The sequence below is a fragment of the Pipistrellus hanaki genome (genome assembly GCF_964339955.1).
Source record: "Pipistrellus hanaki genome assembly, chromosome: 17".
Lineage (NCBI taxonomy): Eukaryota > Metazoa > Chordata > Mammalia > Chiroptera > Vespertilionidae > Pipistrellus > Pipistrellus hanaki.
The window spans coordinates 43,776,062-43,793,884 of record NC_140519.1 but is presented as its reverse complement, the minus strand read 5'-3'; the positions used below and the strand labels follow the sequence as shown (position 1 = coordinate 43,793,884).

At 47.6% G+C, this 17,823-nt stretch overlaps 1 protein-coding gene across 1 annotated transcript in view; it reads right to left on the bottom strand.

Annotated features, from left to right (window-relative positions):
• Positions 1–7,580, bottom strand: part of RUNX1T1 (RUNX1 partner transcriptional co-repressor 1) — a 137,856-nt gene extending 130,276 nt beyond the window's left edge. The window contains exon 1 of the mRNA XM_084864721.1: positions 7,269–7,580. Coding sequence (XP_084720847.1) covers positions 7,269–7,296 — 28 coding nt within the window. The 5' untranslated portion in view covers positions 7,297–7,580. The remainder of the gene's footprint in view (positions 1–7,268) is intronic.
• Positions 7,581–17,823: the final 10,243 nt, after the last annotated feature.

Sequence of the window (17,823 nt, the reverse complement as noted above, 5' to 3'; positions counted from 1 at the left end):
CTTCCTCTCGGAAGTCAATGGAAATATATATTTTAAAAGTATTAATTTTAAAAGGGCCACTTTCCTGGTGGAGGGTGGGGAGTATCTGGTTGTGTTAAGAAGCTCCCGCTGCAGGATGAAGTGGGAGTTCAGAAGAAAGCAGCCAGGAAGCTGCCTAGCTAGCTGCTCATGGCACACGGGGACACTTGGGGCTAGAAAGCACGGTGTGCGTGGTGTCTCAGCATAAAGGGACAAAGATGGCAGGGCTGAGAGGAGGAAGGCCAGTGAGCAGAGACAGAAAAAAACAACAACATAAAATGGGCAAGGAGTGGCCCCCCCAGAGGAGACAGATTTGAAGAATGAGGCGAAGCGTGGTTGAGTCAAGCACTGTCCTCCCAAAACAGCCCAAACCCGGTGTTGTGTGTAGTGGGTCTCCCCTCTCCCTTCCTTCTCCCCTCCCCCTCCTCCCTGGCAAATGAATTCAGGGACATGTGATAGGTTAGGCATGGTGAAACCAGCTGGGCACAGCTGGGGGGAAGGGCGTGTGTGAAGGCCAGGTACAAGGGGATCTGCCACAGTCCTGCAGCTGCCCAATGGCCTGGACAGCCTCGCGGTGTCACTGAGATGAGTAAAAGGTGATAACTTCTCCAAAAACCCCCACACAGTGGCCAGGTTTGGTGGTTAGAGAAGGGCGCGAGGGCAGGGAGTCAAGCATTAGGCAGCTGCATTACCTAACGAGTGAGCTCTCCATGGGCTAGACTCTGTCCTTCTCCCGTGTGTTACATCCAATAAAAGATTTCTGGGTATCACTGCAGCTCTTCTAAGAGGTGACCTCTCTCATGTGCCCTGGTTGTTACACAGTACTGCCTTCAGAGTAACCAAATCCTGCCCCACATACCTTCCCCTTTACTACATTTCAGTAGATCTATGTGGACACAGGCTACATGCAAATGCCTGTGAATCGAATGCAACTCTAGGGAAAAGAAAAAAAAAATACAATTTACAAATGCCCGGTGAAGTTTCCATTACATGTTCTTTGGAAAAATGCTAAAAAAAAAAAAAAAAAAAAAAAAATGCGGTACTTTCAAACTCAGAAAAGGCTTCCATGTTTTTCTTTTAAAAGCATCCAAACACTTAAGCCATGAAGAAGGTCACCCTGCCAATGTGCTCACTTTGTAAGAGGGGCAGTATTTCTACCTGGTTTGCTCGTTGACTTTTGACTCACAGTCACAGAAAAATCCACCAGCTCTCCAATGGGAAGGATCCATGACTCTTCCAAAGCAAATTCTTTGCTGCAAAGCTTCCCATTTTTTTTTTTTTTAAGCAATATAACAATCAAGGACCGTAATCACAGAATAAGTGTCCCCCAGAAAGTGGTGTCTATAATCACAGCTGTCTTGAAGTCCAGGCCGGTGCCTCGAAATCTTAATTGCAACTCGTCCTCGTCTTAATAATAGGCTGCCTTCCTATAAAAGCGAGAAGTCCATCTGCCCCAGGCAGATAAGTTCGGAGGCATTAATTCAGATAAACATCGAGCATTTCCTTTCTTTCTCGGAGCACGTGAATCCTAGTGTGCTGTGATGTGAGAATTCCAGCATATGACCACTGCGGCATAATATCTCATCGCTCAGCTTGTCATTATTTCATTTGTAATTCTTATGTTAATTACGTTCATAATTACTATAAACAGATGTGGCAGGCATCCATGTGACCTTTTATTGAGGAATGCTTTCCTCCCTTATTTTACTTTAATTTCTCATTTAGGTGGAACTGAAGTACAGAAAGAAAGAAAGAAAGAAAGAAAGAAAGAAAGAAAGAAAGAAAGAAAGAAAGAAAGAAAGAAAGAAAGAAAGAAAGAAAGAAAGCTGTCTAATTTCAGGATGTTTTGTGTATATGCGTTAATACAGAACCTGCCTCCTACATCACTGTTCTTAGCATGTAAGCAGCTCCCCAGCACATGTCTAAATTGCTGCTCTGGATGTCAAACAAAGGCTAGCATCCATCTTTAAGTGGCGCGTCTTTTTTTTTTTTTTTTTTTTTTTTAATAGCAAAGGTTAATGCAGCAGAATTCTGCTTTCAGACCAAGTGCCCAGCAGCTACGTAGCGATTTTATTCATCATAACTCCACCGCCGCCCTCTCTGCATCAAACACATTTACAATAAAATCAGTATGGATTTCATTAGCTGAAAACCTCCTCGAATTTCACTTCTTGGGCCCTAATCTATAATTAGTGTGGACAGACAGGTGCAGGCCCGGCTCCTCCACAGATGGCTACTGGGAAGGCTGCAGGGAGCTCCTTCTGTTTAAACACCGCGCAGATAACCTGCTCCTCTTATCGCTCACAATTACCGCCATTAAACCCAACCGATGTTTGCTTTAATAAAACGCTCGCTGTTCTTTAAACATTATTTAGGAACTCTTATATTAATGGGTGTAAAGAAGAAGAAGAAGAAGAAGAAGAAGAAGAAGAAGAAGAAGCAGCAGCAGCAGCAGCAGCAGCAGCAGCAGCAGCAGCGGGGTGGGAAGATAACTGATGCTGAGTAAAATGTTCCCAGCAATGGCTCACTAAGGCATTAGTTAGTGGCCTTCACGGTTCTTCTGCATACATAGGGTTAACTGTAATGTTTTTTTAAAGGCATTTTAGTGATAAACACTGTCTAACAAGTAAAGTGGGAGGAAACTTCACATTTTCCTGAGGTTCAGAAAGGATGAGACAGTTCATTTTTTTTTTCTTATAGATTTTAAGTGGTTCTTAAAGTACGTAACTGAAAATGCTAGGTCCTTTTCAAAAGATATTCATGGATTCATGGTAACCTCATGTTATGTATTTATTTCACTTCTTATGGATTATTCGGAAAGTTGTCTGAGTTCATCATTTTAAGGGACATGTTAGCAACAGACTATGAATGTGAGTGTACGGTGTAAGCACATGGTTAAAAATAAATCCACTCCATAATAAATAACTTCTGTAAAGTCAGACATCACTTCTTCCTCCTTCTGCTAACAATAAAGCCTATGGAACTCCATGTGATTAATAAGCTGCATATAAAGCAAGGAATTTTAAATGCCCAAACAGCAACAAATAAATATCTTTTTCTCACCGAGCTTATGTAACTTAGCGGTAACAGACTCCAGTAAAATGCTACTGACTCGTTTGTTTTTTTTCACATGCAAATCCTGCAGGTGCCAATTTTTCAGACTGCTTTCCTGTGAAGGGCTATGCTGCCTGCTAAAACCTCAATGAAGGAGGCTTTGCATTCAGTGCCTGTCAGCTGATGTTCACATCAAAGAAGCGAGAAACAGGATCTGACAGTGAAGAATGTTCTCAACTGACAACCACTGACCAGTATTCCTATTAGAAGCATTGCTTTCTCGTGATCCCTTTTCAATGTGGTGTATTAAAAAAAAAAAAAAAAAAAAAGTTTTGTTTTCTGCTAAGATTCTATATTACAATAAAATAAATAATAATGGCACTTTACATTTGTGTAGTTCGCTGCCAATTTCGAAGTGCTCTTTTATCTGCAAATATTTAGACTCACATCCTCAGTGAGACAGCTCAGCACCAGATACCAGTATTTTACTTTACTTTAGAAAGGGAAAACTGTAAAAATATTAAAAAGCTGCAGAACATACCATCCTACCACTTCCAGCAACTTGCAATTAATAGCACAGTTTGCATTGTATGGCAAGGAGAGTGCTTCTTATTAGAAAAGCCCTTTTAAGGATCATTTAAAAAAAAAAATCAAATCATTAGCAGCTGTGAGTGGGTCACAGCTTATTTGAGGGATGAACCCGGTCCCTGGAGAAACTACACAGTCAAATTCTCCCACTCAAGACACAGCTTTGCAGAGAAGGCAACTGCTGTTTAAATGATGTGCAATAAGATCAATGCTTAAACAAAGACTTGTCATATAAAGAGTCACTTTCCATGCACTCAAAATAAGCCAGACTCTTAGGTATTTTTTTGGCTGTTTTTTTTTTTTTTTTTTTTTTGGTTGGAATTTTGTCTTTTGAAAGAATAAACCAAGGAAATACCAAATGCTAAATGCAGTCCATGTAAAGAAATGATAGACTTGAACTTCCTCAACATCCATCCTAGCTGCAAAAACCAGCCTGGGTCCCGCTGAGATGCCGCGATTCACACTGGGTAAGCCTGTCAGTCCTCCCTTCACAAACAGCCATGGGGAAAGTAAAAGGAAGGGGCGGGGGATCAGAGAGCCCTACCTATGTTATCTGAAAGCCCCCAGAATGGGGAAAGGAGACTGCATTTTTCCAGTTAAAGACGCGGGGAGGGAAGTCGGAGAATTCTGAGTGTGCTCCTGCTCGCACACATCACAGCTGACTCCAACACCCAGGCTGGGCTCCTCTCTCTAGGAAAACAATGGTGTTTGTCAACCTGTCCGAGGAGCTGTGTGACAGGAGACCCGCACGGCCAAGGCAAAAAACGCTGCAATAAACTAAAAGCAGGCCCCGGACACTAACAAACCATTTATCACCGAGCAGCCAGGCCATTTGTATTCCAGCCAGTGTGCCCTCGCCGGGCACAGACCCAGTTCCACTCTGTTCCATGCAAAGTGGGGGGCGGGCGGCGGGGGGGGGGGTGATGATAAAAGCCACTGAGCGCACTTAAAAACGTTACAGATGTTTTAAAGGGGACCGGGAGGTGGGGAGCCTGTAAAACAGATTTCAGCCCGCGGAGAAGGTAGAGGGAAAACGCTTGGTCAGCAGCCCGGCCTCTATCGGGGGATAAATCAATGAGCAGCAGCTGCGGACAGCCACTTACACCAGACCCCGGGCAGATTAATTAAGGGGAGGGAAGCGACAGATTCCAGGGGCTCAGAGGCACACGGAGCATGTGAAGTTGGGCTGGAGCGGCCACTCGGGCTCTCCTGGTCCCCTCGGCCTGGTCCCCACGGCCTGTCCCCCCTGGTCCCCACGGCCTGTCCCCCCTGGTCCCCATGGCCTGTCCCCCCTGGTCCCCATGGCCTGTCCCCCCTGGTCCCCATGGCCTGTCCCCCTGGTCCCCATGGCCTGGCCCTCCTGGTCCCCTCGGCCTGTCCCCCCTGGTCCCCACGGCTTGTCCCCCTGGTCCCCTCGGCCTGGCCCTCCTGGTCCCCATGGCCTGTCCCCCCTGGTCCCCATGGCCTGTCCCCCCTGGTCCCCATGGCCTGTCCCCCTGGTCCCCATGGCCTGTCCCCCTGGTCCCCATGGCCTGGCCCTCCTGGTCCCCTCGGCCTGTCCCCCCTGGTCCCCATGGCCTGTCCCCCCTGGTCCCCATGGCCTGTCCCCCCTGGTCCCCGCGGCCTGTCCCCCCTGGTCCCCATGGCCTGTCCCCCCTGGTCCCCATGGCCTGTCCCCCTCTGGTCCCCGCGGCCTGTCCCCCCTGGTCCCCACGGCTTGTCCCCCTGGTCCCCTCGGCCTGGCCCTCCTGGTCCCCATGGCCTGTCACCCCTGGTCCCCATGGCCTGGCCCTCCTGGTCCCCATGGCCTGTCACCCCTGGTCCCCATGGCCTGGCCCTCCTGGTCCCCATGGCCTGTCACCCCTGGTCCCCATGGCCTGGCCCTCCTGGTCCCCTCGGCCTGCCCCTGGCCTTGGGGACGGTCCTGCCGCGGGGTGTGCCAGCTCCCCTTAAAGCCACGTTTACAGATGCTCAGGAGGCAGCAGCCAGGCTGGGGGGGAGGAAGGCAGAGGGGGGTAAAACGTTTGGGATTTGAGGTGCCCCATCTTGGAGAAAAGGTAGGCTCTCAGGATTCCTCATGACGCTTTGCACGGAATGTGGAGACCGAGGGCTGCGAGGTCCCCGGGCCAAACCCTCCACTGAGAGGCGCGCGGGGCGGGGTGGGCGGCAGGTGATGTCAGTCACCATCCCGGTCCCCATCCTGCTCCCCATCATGCAGGGCTCCACTTTCCCAAGGCCTGACCTCGCTTTCCAAGAGGGAAGAAAAAAAAAAAAAGAGGAATTTGAGCGCCGATGCCGAGATAGGGCGTCCGGACCAGCGACAGGTCCGCCCGGGAGAGGACTCGGTGCGCCATCCGCCGGGTCCCCCCAGGTTCGCGGGGAGAGAGACCCCGGGGGTCAGGGCTCGGCCATAGGGGCTTCTGGAAACCCAGACAGTCCCCCGCCCCAGGCTCCCCGGGGCGGGAGCCGCAGCACCGAGGCTCCGGCTCCGGAGCGGGGGCAGCGCCTCGGGGCGGGCACCGGGCACCCCCGGGCCGGGCGGGAGCCACGCCGCCCCGCAGCCCCGGGAAGCCCCCAGGCCGGAGGAGCTGGGTCCGGGCGCCTTCCCCCGCCGAAGGGCTCCGGACCCGCACGCCCGGGGGGACCGGGTCCCGTCCCCGGACCCGCGCCGCTAACGGCCCGGACCCCAGCGCAGCCGGGCCCCAGGTTCAGAGCCGCTCTCCGCTCCCGGAGCCAAGTTTCCCAGCGTCGGGGCCAGCCTCTCCCTAACAGATTTCAAAACAAACAACAACAACAACAACAACAAACAGCCACGATGCGGGGCAGGGCCACCTGCCAACGCGCCCCGCGGGCGGCCTGCCCGGTGTCTGGTCGGCGATGGGGCCGGGGGACCAGGGTCCCCTTCCTGCGCCCACGGCCCGGGGGAGGCGGGAGGAAGGAAGACCAGTCTCAGAGGCGGTGGAGAGCTGAGTGCGGGCGGCACGTGCTCCCTGGCTGCCCCGTGAAGTTCAGGGTCACCGCAGCCTGAGCCCCGGCGGCTCCCCCGTCCCCGCGGCCAGTCCTCCCCGCGCCGGGCGGGCGGGCTCCGGGCTCCGGGCTGCGGGCTGCGGGCTCCGGGCTCCGGGCTGCGGGCTGCGGGCTGCGGGCTCCGGGCTGCGGGCTCCGGGCTCCGGGCTCCGGGCTGCGGGCTCCGGGCTCCGGGCTCCGGGCTGCGGGCTGCGGGCTCCGGGCTGCGGGCTGCGGGCTCCGGGCTCCGGGCTGCGGGCTGCGGGCTGCGGGCTGCGGGCTCCGGGCTGCGGGCTCCCGGCTCCCGGCTCCCGGCTCCCGGCTCCCGGCTCCGGGCTGCGGGCTGCGGGCTCCGGGCTCCGGGCTGCGGGCTGCGGGCTGCGGGCTGCGGGCTCCCGGCTCCCGGCTCCCGGCTCCCGGCTCCCGGCTGCGGGCTGCGGGCTCCCGGCTCCCGGCCGCGGGCTCAGGGCTCCGGGCTCCGGGCTCCGGGCCCCGGGCCCCGGGCCGCACCCCCAACCCCCAGGCCGGCCATCGGATCCCCGGAGCGATGGCTGGGGCCCGGCCGGCTCCCCCGCCCCCGCCGGCTCCCTCCGGGCACTCACGCTGCGCAGGGCCGGGGAGGCGCACCATCCGCCGCGGCTTCCAGATGCGAATCAAACTTCCCGGCGTCCGGGCGCCTCCTGCCTCCGGGGCCGGGGCCCCGCGGCCACTCGCCCGGCGCCCGGCGAGCTGCGGAGCCCGAGCCCCGGGTCTGGGTCCGGGTCCGGGTCCGGGTCCGGGTCCGGGTCCCGGTCCGGCCCGGCCGCCTCCGCGGAGCCGGGGCTGGGCCCTCCGCCTCTGCTGCGGCGGCGGCGGCCGGAGGCGATGCGGCGCGGCGATCGCGGAGAGTCCGCCCGGCTCGGTCCCCGGGGCGCCGCCTTTATGTGCGGGGCCCGGCGCCGGCGATGCGGGAGCGGGAGCGGAGCGCCCACACCGGCCCCGCCGCCGCGCCCGCGCCCTGGGCGCCGCCGCCGCACCGGGGAGGCGGCGGGGAGGCGCTACGGGCGCGGGGGGCCGGGCTCCCGGCGGGGCGCGGGCGGGGGCGGCGGGAGGCTGCTGTGTCGGGCGGGGGTCACGGGGGTCAAGTATATGTTAACAATGGGCAGTCCCGCCGGCCGGGCGGGCGGGGCGCGGGGCTCCCTCCGTCCCTCCCTCCCGCCGGCCTCGCCCCCTGGGTGCGGGCTGGAGCGGCGGGCTGGCTCCCCGAGGCCCGGTGCCCCGCAGCCACCCTAGCCGGCCAGTCTCCCCGCCATCTGGAGCCCCGGCTGCCCTGCCCGTGCCCCTGGCCTGAGAGCCAGCTCTGCCAGGCAGCCAGGCGCTCGCAGATCCCCTGTCTAATCCCCTTCTGTTAGCTGGTTTACAGACTGTTTGCTCTCGCATTAGATAATAGCCTTGGAGAAAACAGTTATTTTTTTTTTCTCCCCCTTTGTTTTTCTGCCTCTCCCCTAGAATAGGACCGGGAAGAGGCACCTCTTTCTAGCTTAGGTGCTCCCCGCCCCCACGCGCGAATATCAATACTTCAGAAAGGGGGGGTGGGGGGGGTGGAGAAAGAGTCCCAGAGGACAAGATAGGGTGAAAGAATTCCAGATATTTCCAGAGTAAATAATCTCAGGGTGAGCAGGACTGATCATTTGTTTATATAGAGAAAAAAAAGCACTTAAATAATCATGAAAATATTAACATGCAAGTCAAATATGATCCGATCAGAGCTTGCAATGAGGAAAATGGCATCTCAAAATGATGGAATGATGCCACTACCACAAATGTTATTATATTTAGTACAACAATTTGAAATCCTCCTCTAAATCATGTTTTTGTTTTTTCCCCAACCTGGCCTGAATCAATGCAAAATGTCCCTTGTACCTGTTTCTAAATCTCGTCTTTACAAAGGAAAAAATACTGAAGACGGAGTCAGAGTCGGCCTTATACGGTGGGCACCGATGAGACATTCCTGGATTTTAATTTTAAAAATGGCTCTTCAGAAATTTCATATCCCTTCCCCCACCCGTTTAACCCCAGCTGGAGCTTCCAATTCTGCAGTCTTTTCATACTCCACTAATTTTTAGCAATTCATTTCCAAAAAGGACTCATTGTACATTCTTCCCTCTCCTTGGGACATTTGACTAATGAATTATAATGGGTTGGATTAATGAATTGTAATGTTAAGTCTTGGTATTTGATATTATGATGCAGTTCATTTGAATCTCAAATCTTATCAAGTTGTACATTCTGTAGTAGTTTCTGCATGTGCAGCTCATTTTTTTCTATCCTTGCAAATCTTAGTACTAATAATCTTCAAATATAAAATTGTATGGACACTACTATAAAGCCATTGTATAGGAAATTGTGTCAAAGCACCTTTTTTTTTATATAGAGAAAAGTATTTTTATAGTTTATTATCCTGTCACTTGTACTATTTTCTCTGTCCCCCAAGTTGAAAACGAATCATTTGGATTCTAGAACTATACATTTATCCTTATCTAAAATTAATAAAATGATATCTGAATCAGGGATGATTCTTTTGAAATAGTGTTCCTTCCAAAATCGTCTTAACATGTAGAATTAAAGTAAGTCAACAAATTTTAGGGTGTAATAAAGAGGGGGAGAAACAAAATATACATACCCTGCCACATTTTTCTTCTTCTTGTAAATTGCACCAATGAAATTATATTAGGAACATTAAACTTCAAAATCAAGGTTATGTAACTTGCAGGAAATCAAAACAGTTTAACACTTTCAGGCTGTATTCACAACAACAAGACATATATATTCTATAAGATTCTACAAATCGTAAAGGATCTTCCCTTTAGCCAGTCATACATCTGAGGAAAATAATATAGTCATTGTTCTAGTTATACTTTCTTTTTCAAAAATATGGTAATGTTTTCTACTCAGTTTGGCTTTACATCAGGTAGAATATGTTACTAAATCTGAGACTTATTTTCTTAATTGATTTTGAGAGAGAGAGAGAGAGAGAGAGAGAGAGAGAGAGAGAGAGAGAGAGAGAGAGAGATCCGTTTGTTGTTGTTCCACGTATTTATGCATTCATTGGTTGATTCTTGTATGTGCCCAGACTCGGGATCAAACCCACAACTTTGCTGTTTCAGGATGACTCATGAACCAACTGAGCTACCTGGTAAGAGGGCAGGGCAGGATCACGGAATAACGGTCCAACATTGGCAGGCCTCAGATTTTCATTTTTTCACTTTAATAACAGCAGTTAAAGAACTTGACCCCTCTTACTGCCACTCCCTTTAAAGGCCTGTGTTCTACAAAACATAGAATATAGTTTTCTGTAGGGTTTCTTCTTGTATTGTGTCCTAACTTCTTTATATAAATAATAACCATGTATACAGACCAACTGAAGCATGAGGTGAATCTTGAACTGCAAAATCTAGGAAAATAGAACATTCAATGAAAAGGGAAGAGCTCATTGATATGTGTTTTGGGAGGGTGTGAATTACCTGAAAACAGCACAAATCCATGAAATATTTGGTTATCATAGCCTTGGGGTGGGAAATACACACCACATAACATTCATACACAATAAACTATTAATAGATACATTTTACAAAACTAATCTTAAGGAGACAGGGATTAGTATTAAGTTTTTTTATCTGCCACTCACAAGAGAGATCAGGTTTCTGTAGTTTCAAGACTAGTTTGCTGAGCCAAAAAAAAGTAATAATAATCTTAAAAATAAATTTTAAAAAGAGGAGATTGTTTATTAAAAAAAAATAAGTACCTACTCATCCTAATGAAACCATTACATTTAAAAATAAAGTAATAGCCAGGACCGGTTTGGCTCAGTGGATAGAGTGTCAGCCTGCGGACTGAAAGGTCCCGGGTTCGATTCAGGGCAAGGGCATGTACCTTGGTTGCAGGCACATCCCTGGTGGAGGGTGTGCAAGAGGCAGCTGATCGATGATTCTCTCTCATCGATGTTTCTAACTCTCTATCTCTCTCTCTTCCTCTCTGTGAAAAATCAATAAAATATATTAAAAAATAAATAAAATAAAATAAAGTAATAATACAATGTTAAACTGTAATAAACCCTTACCAGCAATTTTCTTTTTCTCACAAGTTAGAAGACTTTGTTTTCCTTCACATCATTAAATTTTTCATTATTGTGAAGGTACCAGGGTCTTTCAATTACAGGTTTACTTCTTCAGTAATGTTGTTTTTCCCCCTCTTAAACCAACCCTTTAAAATAAGCAGAGATGATTCAATACAAATTGTAGGTGAATGTTTATTATCTCTTTGGAGAAGTGTGATTGACCTCTCACTAAAAGAAATCCCTATCCAAAATATTAATAGGTACTTAATTAGCACTTGTAAAATTCCTTCTTACAGATCTTAAAGTTTAAGTGACTCTCACGCTGTCATTTTCTATACCTTGAAAAAGTCCTGTTCACGTAGGTTGATGAAAATCCTTAATAACCAGGTTACTTATTATTATTTTTTTTTAATGCCAAGAGGATTCCTCTCAAGGCATTTTTTTTTTGAATGAATAATTGAAACAATTATATTTAACATTAGTTAATAATCTTCACAATAATTCTTTTTATATTTAATCCTCACCCAAGGATATTTTTTCCATTGAACAGAGGGTGGTAAGGAAGAGGGAAAAAGAGAGAAGAAAAAGAGGGAGAGAGAAGGAGGGATGGAGAGAGAGAGAAACATTGATGTGAGAGAGACGCATTGATTGGTTTCCTCCCACACATGCAGGAGATTGAACCTGCAACCCAGGTTATGTGCCCTTGACTGGGAATCAAACCCTCAACTCTTTGGTGCTCAGGCCAACACTCTAACTGCTGAGCCATACCAGCCAGGGCTTCACAGTAATTTCAAGGCATTTTAAAAAAATATATTTTATTGATTTTTCACAGAGAGGAAGGGAGAGAGAAAGAGAGCTAAAAACGTCAATGAGAGAGAAACATCGATCAGCTGCCTCTTGCACACCCCCTACCGGGGATGTGCCCGCAACCAATGTATTGTACATGCCCTTGACCGGAATAGAACCCGGAACCCTTCAGTCCGCAGACCGACGCTCTACCACTGAGCCAAACCGGTTTCAGCAGGTTACTTATTTTTAACCAAAAAAATCATTTGTTTTATTTGTGGAAAAATAAAGGATGGAAAACAAAAAGAATGGCAAATAATTATTATGTTTTCATAAATTTAGAACTTGCCCACTATTTGCAATTTCCCTTTTGCTGGGTAATTTTATGTAGTTTACTTTTGGAGCTTTGCAAGAACAAGTTTTATTCCAATTTTGCAATTTTGTTGTTTAACTTGCTTAAGGATTCCGACAGTAAAAGAATAAATTATAGAGATCTTTTTATCTTATTCTATAGTAGTTAAGCCACATATATTTAGTAGACATTCAGGATATAGTATAAGGCATTAGCTCTTAGAGACATTTAAAATAAGATAATAAACAGATTTTAAATGAAAAATTTATAAGTTAAACTAAAAATGGCTCTGTCTCTTCAAATAATTTGATCAGATTGGTCTGATTTAGCTTCAAGCCTGCAGACAATGAATTTAATTTTCATGTATGATCTCCATGTGTTCTGATAATCATGTGTGTTTTTCTGTAGTAATTTAAAACCAATCTGCACCCAAAAAGCCAAAGACACAAAATTTTAGTTACTTATTTGATTTGCAAAAGGAATTGTTAAAGTTTGGAATGTTTTATAAAATAATTCATAGTAATGTTTCTTCAAATGAAGAGTTTTACCTCTTTAGGATTTAAATATTTATATTGGTCAGATTTCAATACATGAAACTGCAGGAATGTATTTACTGAAAAAGATAAAACACACATGATTGCATGTCATACATATAAAAGTGTTTTTCTATGCACAACTCTCTGTAATCTATGAATTATCTCATGTGATGGTTTATAGCTAACCCATGAAAAATAATGATGCCAAATAAGAACATTATTCATGTTTCTAATTTAAATTGACTATTCACCACCTCTATTTTTGAAAGTTGATTTTTAAATACTATAAATCAGAACAAAATCATATAACCCTTCCCTCACTGAAATTCTGTATTTTTATTTTCTATTGAATGTGCCCAGAGGTTATTTTTCCTTTTACACCATATTTATTTAAAAAATATTTTTATTGATTTTTCAGAGAGGAAGGGAGAGGAAGAGAAAGATGGAACCATCCGTGATGAGAGAGAATCATTGACTGGCTGCCTCCTATACACACCCCACTGGGGATGAAGCCTGCAACCCAGGCATGTGCCCTGACCAGGAATCGAACCGTGACCTCCTGGTTCATGGGTCAATGCTCAATCACTGAGCCATGCTGGCAGGGCTACACTGTATTCTTTTCTTGGTGGCTATTGTGTCTATTTAATTCTCAATTAGATGCATATTAGTGTGGTGCACGTGTACAAAGACAGGAGTCTTTGTTTTATTCACTGAACAGTGCTAAGCACATATTACTGGTAGGTGCTCAATAAGTATATGGTGAACGATGAGTAACGATGAGTAAATAAGATTAGGATGCTACAGGAGTTAGATACCTTCTCTACATAAGTCAAGTCACCACCAACTTGACTTCTTTTTCACTGAATTATTGGGAAGCCTATGATTTTAACACTACCAATATGTTAAATGAAGCACGTGTGGGCAACCGAAGGAAAGGTTCTTCTATGCTGCTTTATATGTGCATTTCAATGCTTCCTGAAATAATGGTTAATTTGATGTGAAAAAAGTATACATTCTTATGTGTTTTTGTCTTAACTGTTGATAAAATTATTTTAGATTCTACAATAGGCTATCATGTTTCTGAAATTTCAGTTTATTTAATAAGCTAAATTTTTTTCTTAAAAAACACTACGAGCCGAAGCCAGTTTGGCTCAGTGGTAGAGCGTCGGTCTGCGGACTGAAAGGTCCCAGGTTCGATTCCGGTCAGGGGCATGTACGTTGGTTGCGGGCACATCCCCAGTAGGGGGTGTGCAAGAGGCAGCTGGTCGATGTTTCTCTCTCATCGACGTTTCTAGCTCTCTATCTCTCTCCCTTCCTCTCTATAAAAAATCAATAAAATATATTTAAAAAAAAAAAAAAAAACACTACGAAATGCAATTTGAATCTAGGGAGGATCTTAGAGAGATAAGTAATTCTTTCCTTCTAATCATCTATCATAGTTGAACTGTGTATTCTTCAGTACATTCATCAATATGCAGTAAAAATTCATAGGCTGTTTAATTGGGAGCATGTTCTTATTATTTCCTTTCATTAATATCTCATTGATGGTTTATATAATCCATATTGTTTTATGATGATTATAATCCCCTAGAAATCACTTTTATTTGGAAATCCATGCCTTAGCTATGCAGGATAAGTACATCCACGCTCACACTGAATCTACCCTCTGAAAGATGCATATGTTTCAGTATTTTAATCATTTCATTGTCCCTAATCCTTTAAAAATATCAATTTACTCTATGGACCCTCCAGTCTAATGAATCCCATATCAACTTAGAAGACTTTGCATGTGGGACTCACTACCTCTCCGTAGTGCGTCTATCCCTCACGGGGACAAACAAACAAACAGCAGCTACCTGGCTCATGGCATAGCAATGGGAGAGAAAATATTGGGGGCAACCAATCTGCAGCCAATCTATTGTAGACTGCTCCTAATCATGCTTGGCACTGAGTTGTTTCGCACAGTTCTGCCTTTTTCCCCAGTAGGCCTGGCCACCAGCGGAGAGACCCTGGTGTCTCAGTGGAAGGACACTGACGGTGTCCCCACTGCCTGAGACTAGGGGGGGTTCTCCTTCCTACATTCACCCCAGAGGTCATCTAAGGAGGGTGTTTCTTTGAGGAAATCATTTGATCAATGTTCCCTTAACTTAGGCACCTGTAAAACCCCAGAACCCAGAGACAGAGAAACATCCATCAGAACGTCAAACCTCAGGGAAGGTAGGGGATGGTGGGGTTAAGTAGGAGAGATCAACCAAAGGATTTACATGCACGCATATAAGCCTAATCAATGGGCACAGACAACAGGGGGATGGGGGCATGAATGAGAGGTAGGGGGTAATGGGGGAATAAGGACACATATGTAAACCTTAATCAATAAAGAAATAAAAATTAGAAAAAACCACCATAGGACCTGTTATGTGGACCACCTAAATTGTCTATATGGGTTGCAATTTGGTCCAATTTCCTGAGTTGGGAGAAAAAATTCTGTAAGACAGGAAATTTTGATTTGTCACGTTTTCTAGGAAAAAATAATCACCTGTAGACTGGCATTTGTCCTAACTGCTCAAATTTTTATTTTTATGTAAATGTTCCCTGATATTTTTACAACAAAGATGTGTACCTACATCTACTTTTTTACAATTTTAGTACATCTCATAGAAATGACTTATTTATCTAATACAGAAGAGCAAATGCATGTCAGGCACTAAGGTCCATGCTCAGTATCCGGGGGATTCTGTTAAGTTGCAGGATCTGGGTCAGTGTGTCTGGGCTGGGGCCTGAGATGCTGCATTTCTAACAAACGACTAGATCCGTGGTCGGCAAACCATGGCTCTCGAGCCACATGCGGCTCTTTGGCCCCTTGAGTGTGGATCTTCCACAAAATACCACGGCCTGGGTGAGTCTATTTTGAAGAAGTGGCGTTAGAAGAAGTTTAAAAATTGTGGCTCTCAAAAAAAATGTCAATCGTTGTCCTGTTGGTATTTGGCTCTGTGGACTAATGAGTTTGCCCACCCGTGGACTAGATGATGCTAGTGATGCTGGCCCACATGCCTAGAAACCAGGCTTTAGATGACTGGAAGTCTGGAGAACGCCGGACCTTACCATCATCCCTCACAGAGCATTATTTCCAGTTTGCACAAGAGCCAACGGCACGTATGTGCTCAGAAAATACACAGAATGCCGAAACCGGTTTGGCTCAGTGGATAGAGCATCAGCCTGCAGACTGAAAGGTCCTGGGTTTGATTCCGGTCAAGGGCATGTGCCTTGGTTGCGGGCACATCCCCAGTAGGGGGTGTGCAAGAGGCAGCTGATCGATGTTTCTCTCTCATCGATGTTTCTAACTCTCTATCCCTCTCTCTTCCTCTTTATAAAAAAATCAATAAAATTAAAAAAAAGAAAAAAGAAAAGAAAATACACAGAATATCATATGGGGCTGTGGGAACCCTAATCAGAGTATGCCAGACGATCAAGGCCAAGTTGCTACATGCATGGGTGCAGGCGAGGACCCAGCAGTATTATTGGGTGAAAGGCCCCTTTGCCCTGGGCCGATATGCAGGCCATGACTCAGTAGGGGCAATATACATACTGCGCAAGCCCTCCCTTCTGTGACCTGTTCGTGTTAATGCAGCGGGAGCGTCACCTGTTGGCACAGGCCTGTTCTGTTTGAGGGAGAGTATGAGCTGCTACTGACCAGCGGCTGCGTGGCTGCTTCTGTGCGGCCACTTGGAAGAACGGCGTTGTCTGATGGCTCCTGTAGCAGCCACGGCTGCTTGGATCACAGTAAAGTCTCTCCCACATGTGCCTGCGACTTCTCATGTCTCCATCTGATGCCAAGGTCAGCTGTGCTCCCACGGGGGCTCTGAATCTAGAACAGAAGTTAGCACACTCGTGTAGGAATGGGTTCCTAACATCCCCACTCGCTGTTCAGGCACCTGCAATGAAGCCCGTTATCTGAGAGGATTAAAATAACCAGTCACAACACTGCTTATCTAATCAGGAGTGGGCGATCTTTAACAGGTGAGCCAGGCGTGGGAGATTACATCCGAGGGTTAGGCCACAACTATCCCCTGAGGGGTCAGTGATAGCCATCCCGGGCCTGGGACTCTATGTGTCTCCTGCTGTGTGTCACTAAGAAAATCTATTGTCAACTAATCAACTCCAGGTGTGATGTTGCAGGTGGCAGGAATGGCTCCAGGTGCTTGACCGGTGGGGTCAGACCAAACCTGGGTTCAGCAAGGTCAATACTTGGGTTCTGGCTTGGGAAGAATTCAGAGCAAGACCCAAACTGTCAGAGCACATTTACTGGGTGAATGACAGAGGTAGAAGTAATTCCTAGAAGAAACGAGCTTAGGAAACAAGTTATGGAGGTCAAGGAAGGGCCCTTGGTGCTTGAGAATGAGGAAGCTAAAGGTAACCTGCCTGAGGGAGAAGGAGGAGAGGGAGAGGGAGAGGGAGAGGGAGAGGAAGAAAGAGGGAGTAGGAGAGAGAGAGAGGTAAGAGGGGGGAGTCCTCCTGGGAGGGAGAGCACACTGGTTCTCCACCTTAAGGTCCTCCACCCTTAAGGGCAGAGATTTCTGGGAGGCTCCAGGGGAAGATCTACATAAACACTCAGCAGGTTTCCAGGTGTGTCCTCTCAGGGTTGTGCTCTCCACTGGTTGATTGGCCAGCACGGGGACAGGGGGCCATTATTAAATGCAGCTGGTTCTGTTGTTTATCTGGCCTGGGGCTGAAATACAACTTGAGGCCTAGGTGTCTAGGGGGAGAAAGGTCAGGGGGTCCAAACCTCGGGACCAGTGATATGCCAGGAGAGAAAAAGTCACCCTGGGGGAAAGTCTCATCCTACAACTGACTGTCCATTGCTGGCACCTGGGGCTTTCTGTCCTGGTGACCTGCTTGCTGTCCCTGGCCCATCCTCCATGTTCTGCTCCTCTCTTTTAACTGCCCAGAACACTACGATAACTTCCTGTAAATAACTACAGGCCAGTGGTCGGCAAACTCATTAGTCAACGGAGCCAAATATCAACAGCACAACGATGGAAATTTCTTTTGAGAACCACCTTTTATAAACTTAAACTATCTTGGTAGGTACATTGTCATTAACTTAATTAGGGTACGTGGTATTTTGTCACACTCAAGGGGCCAAAGAGCCACATGCGGTTTGCCGACCACTGAGCTAGGCCATTACCCCCAGCCACACACACACACACACACACACACACACACACACACACACACACCCTCCCTTGCCATGGTGCGTGGAGGATCCCGAGTCTGAGACATCGCATCACAGACTCCGAGGCACATGGCAGGGCTTGGCCCTGGCTGCCCCAGCTCCCTCACTTTGGAAATTACTGACTTCGCCCTTTGACATGTTATGACAATTATGC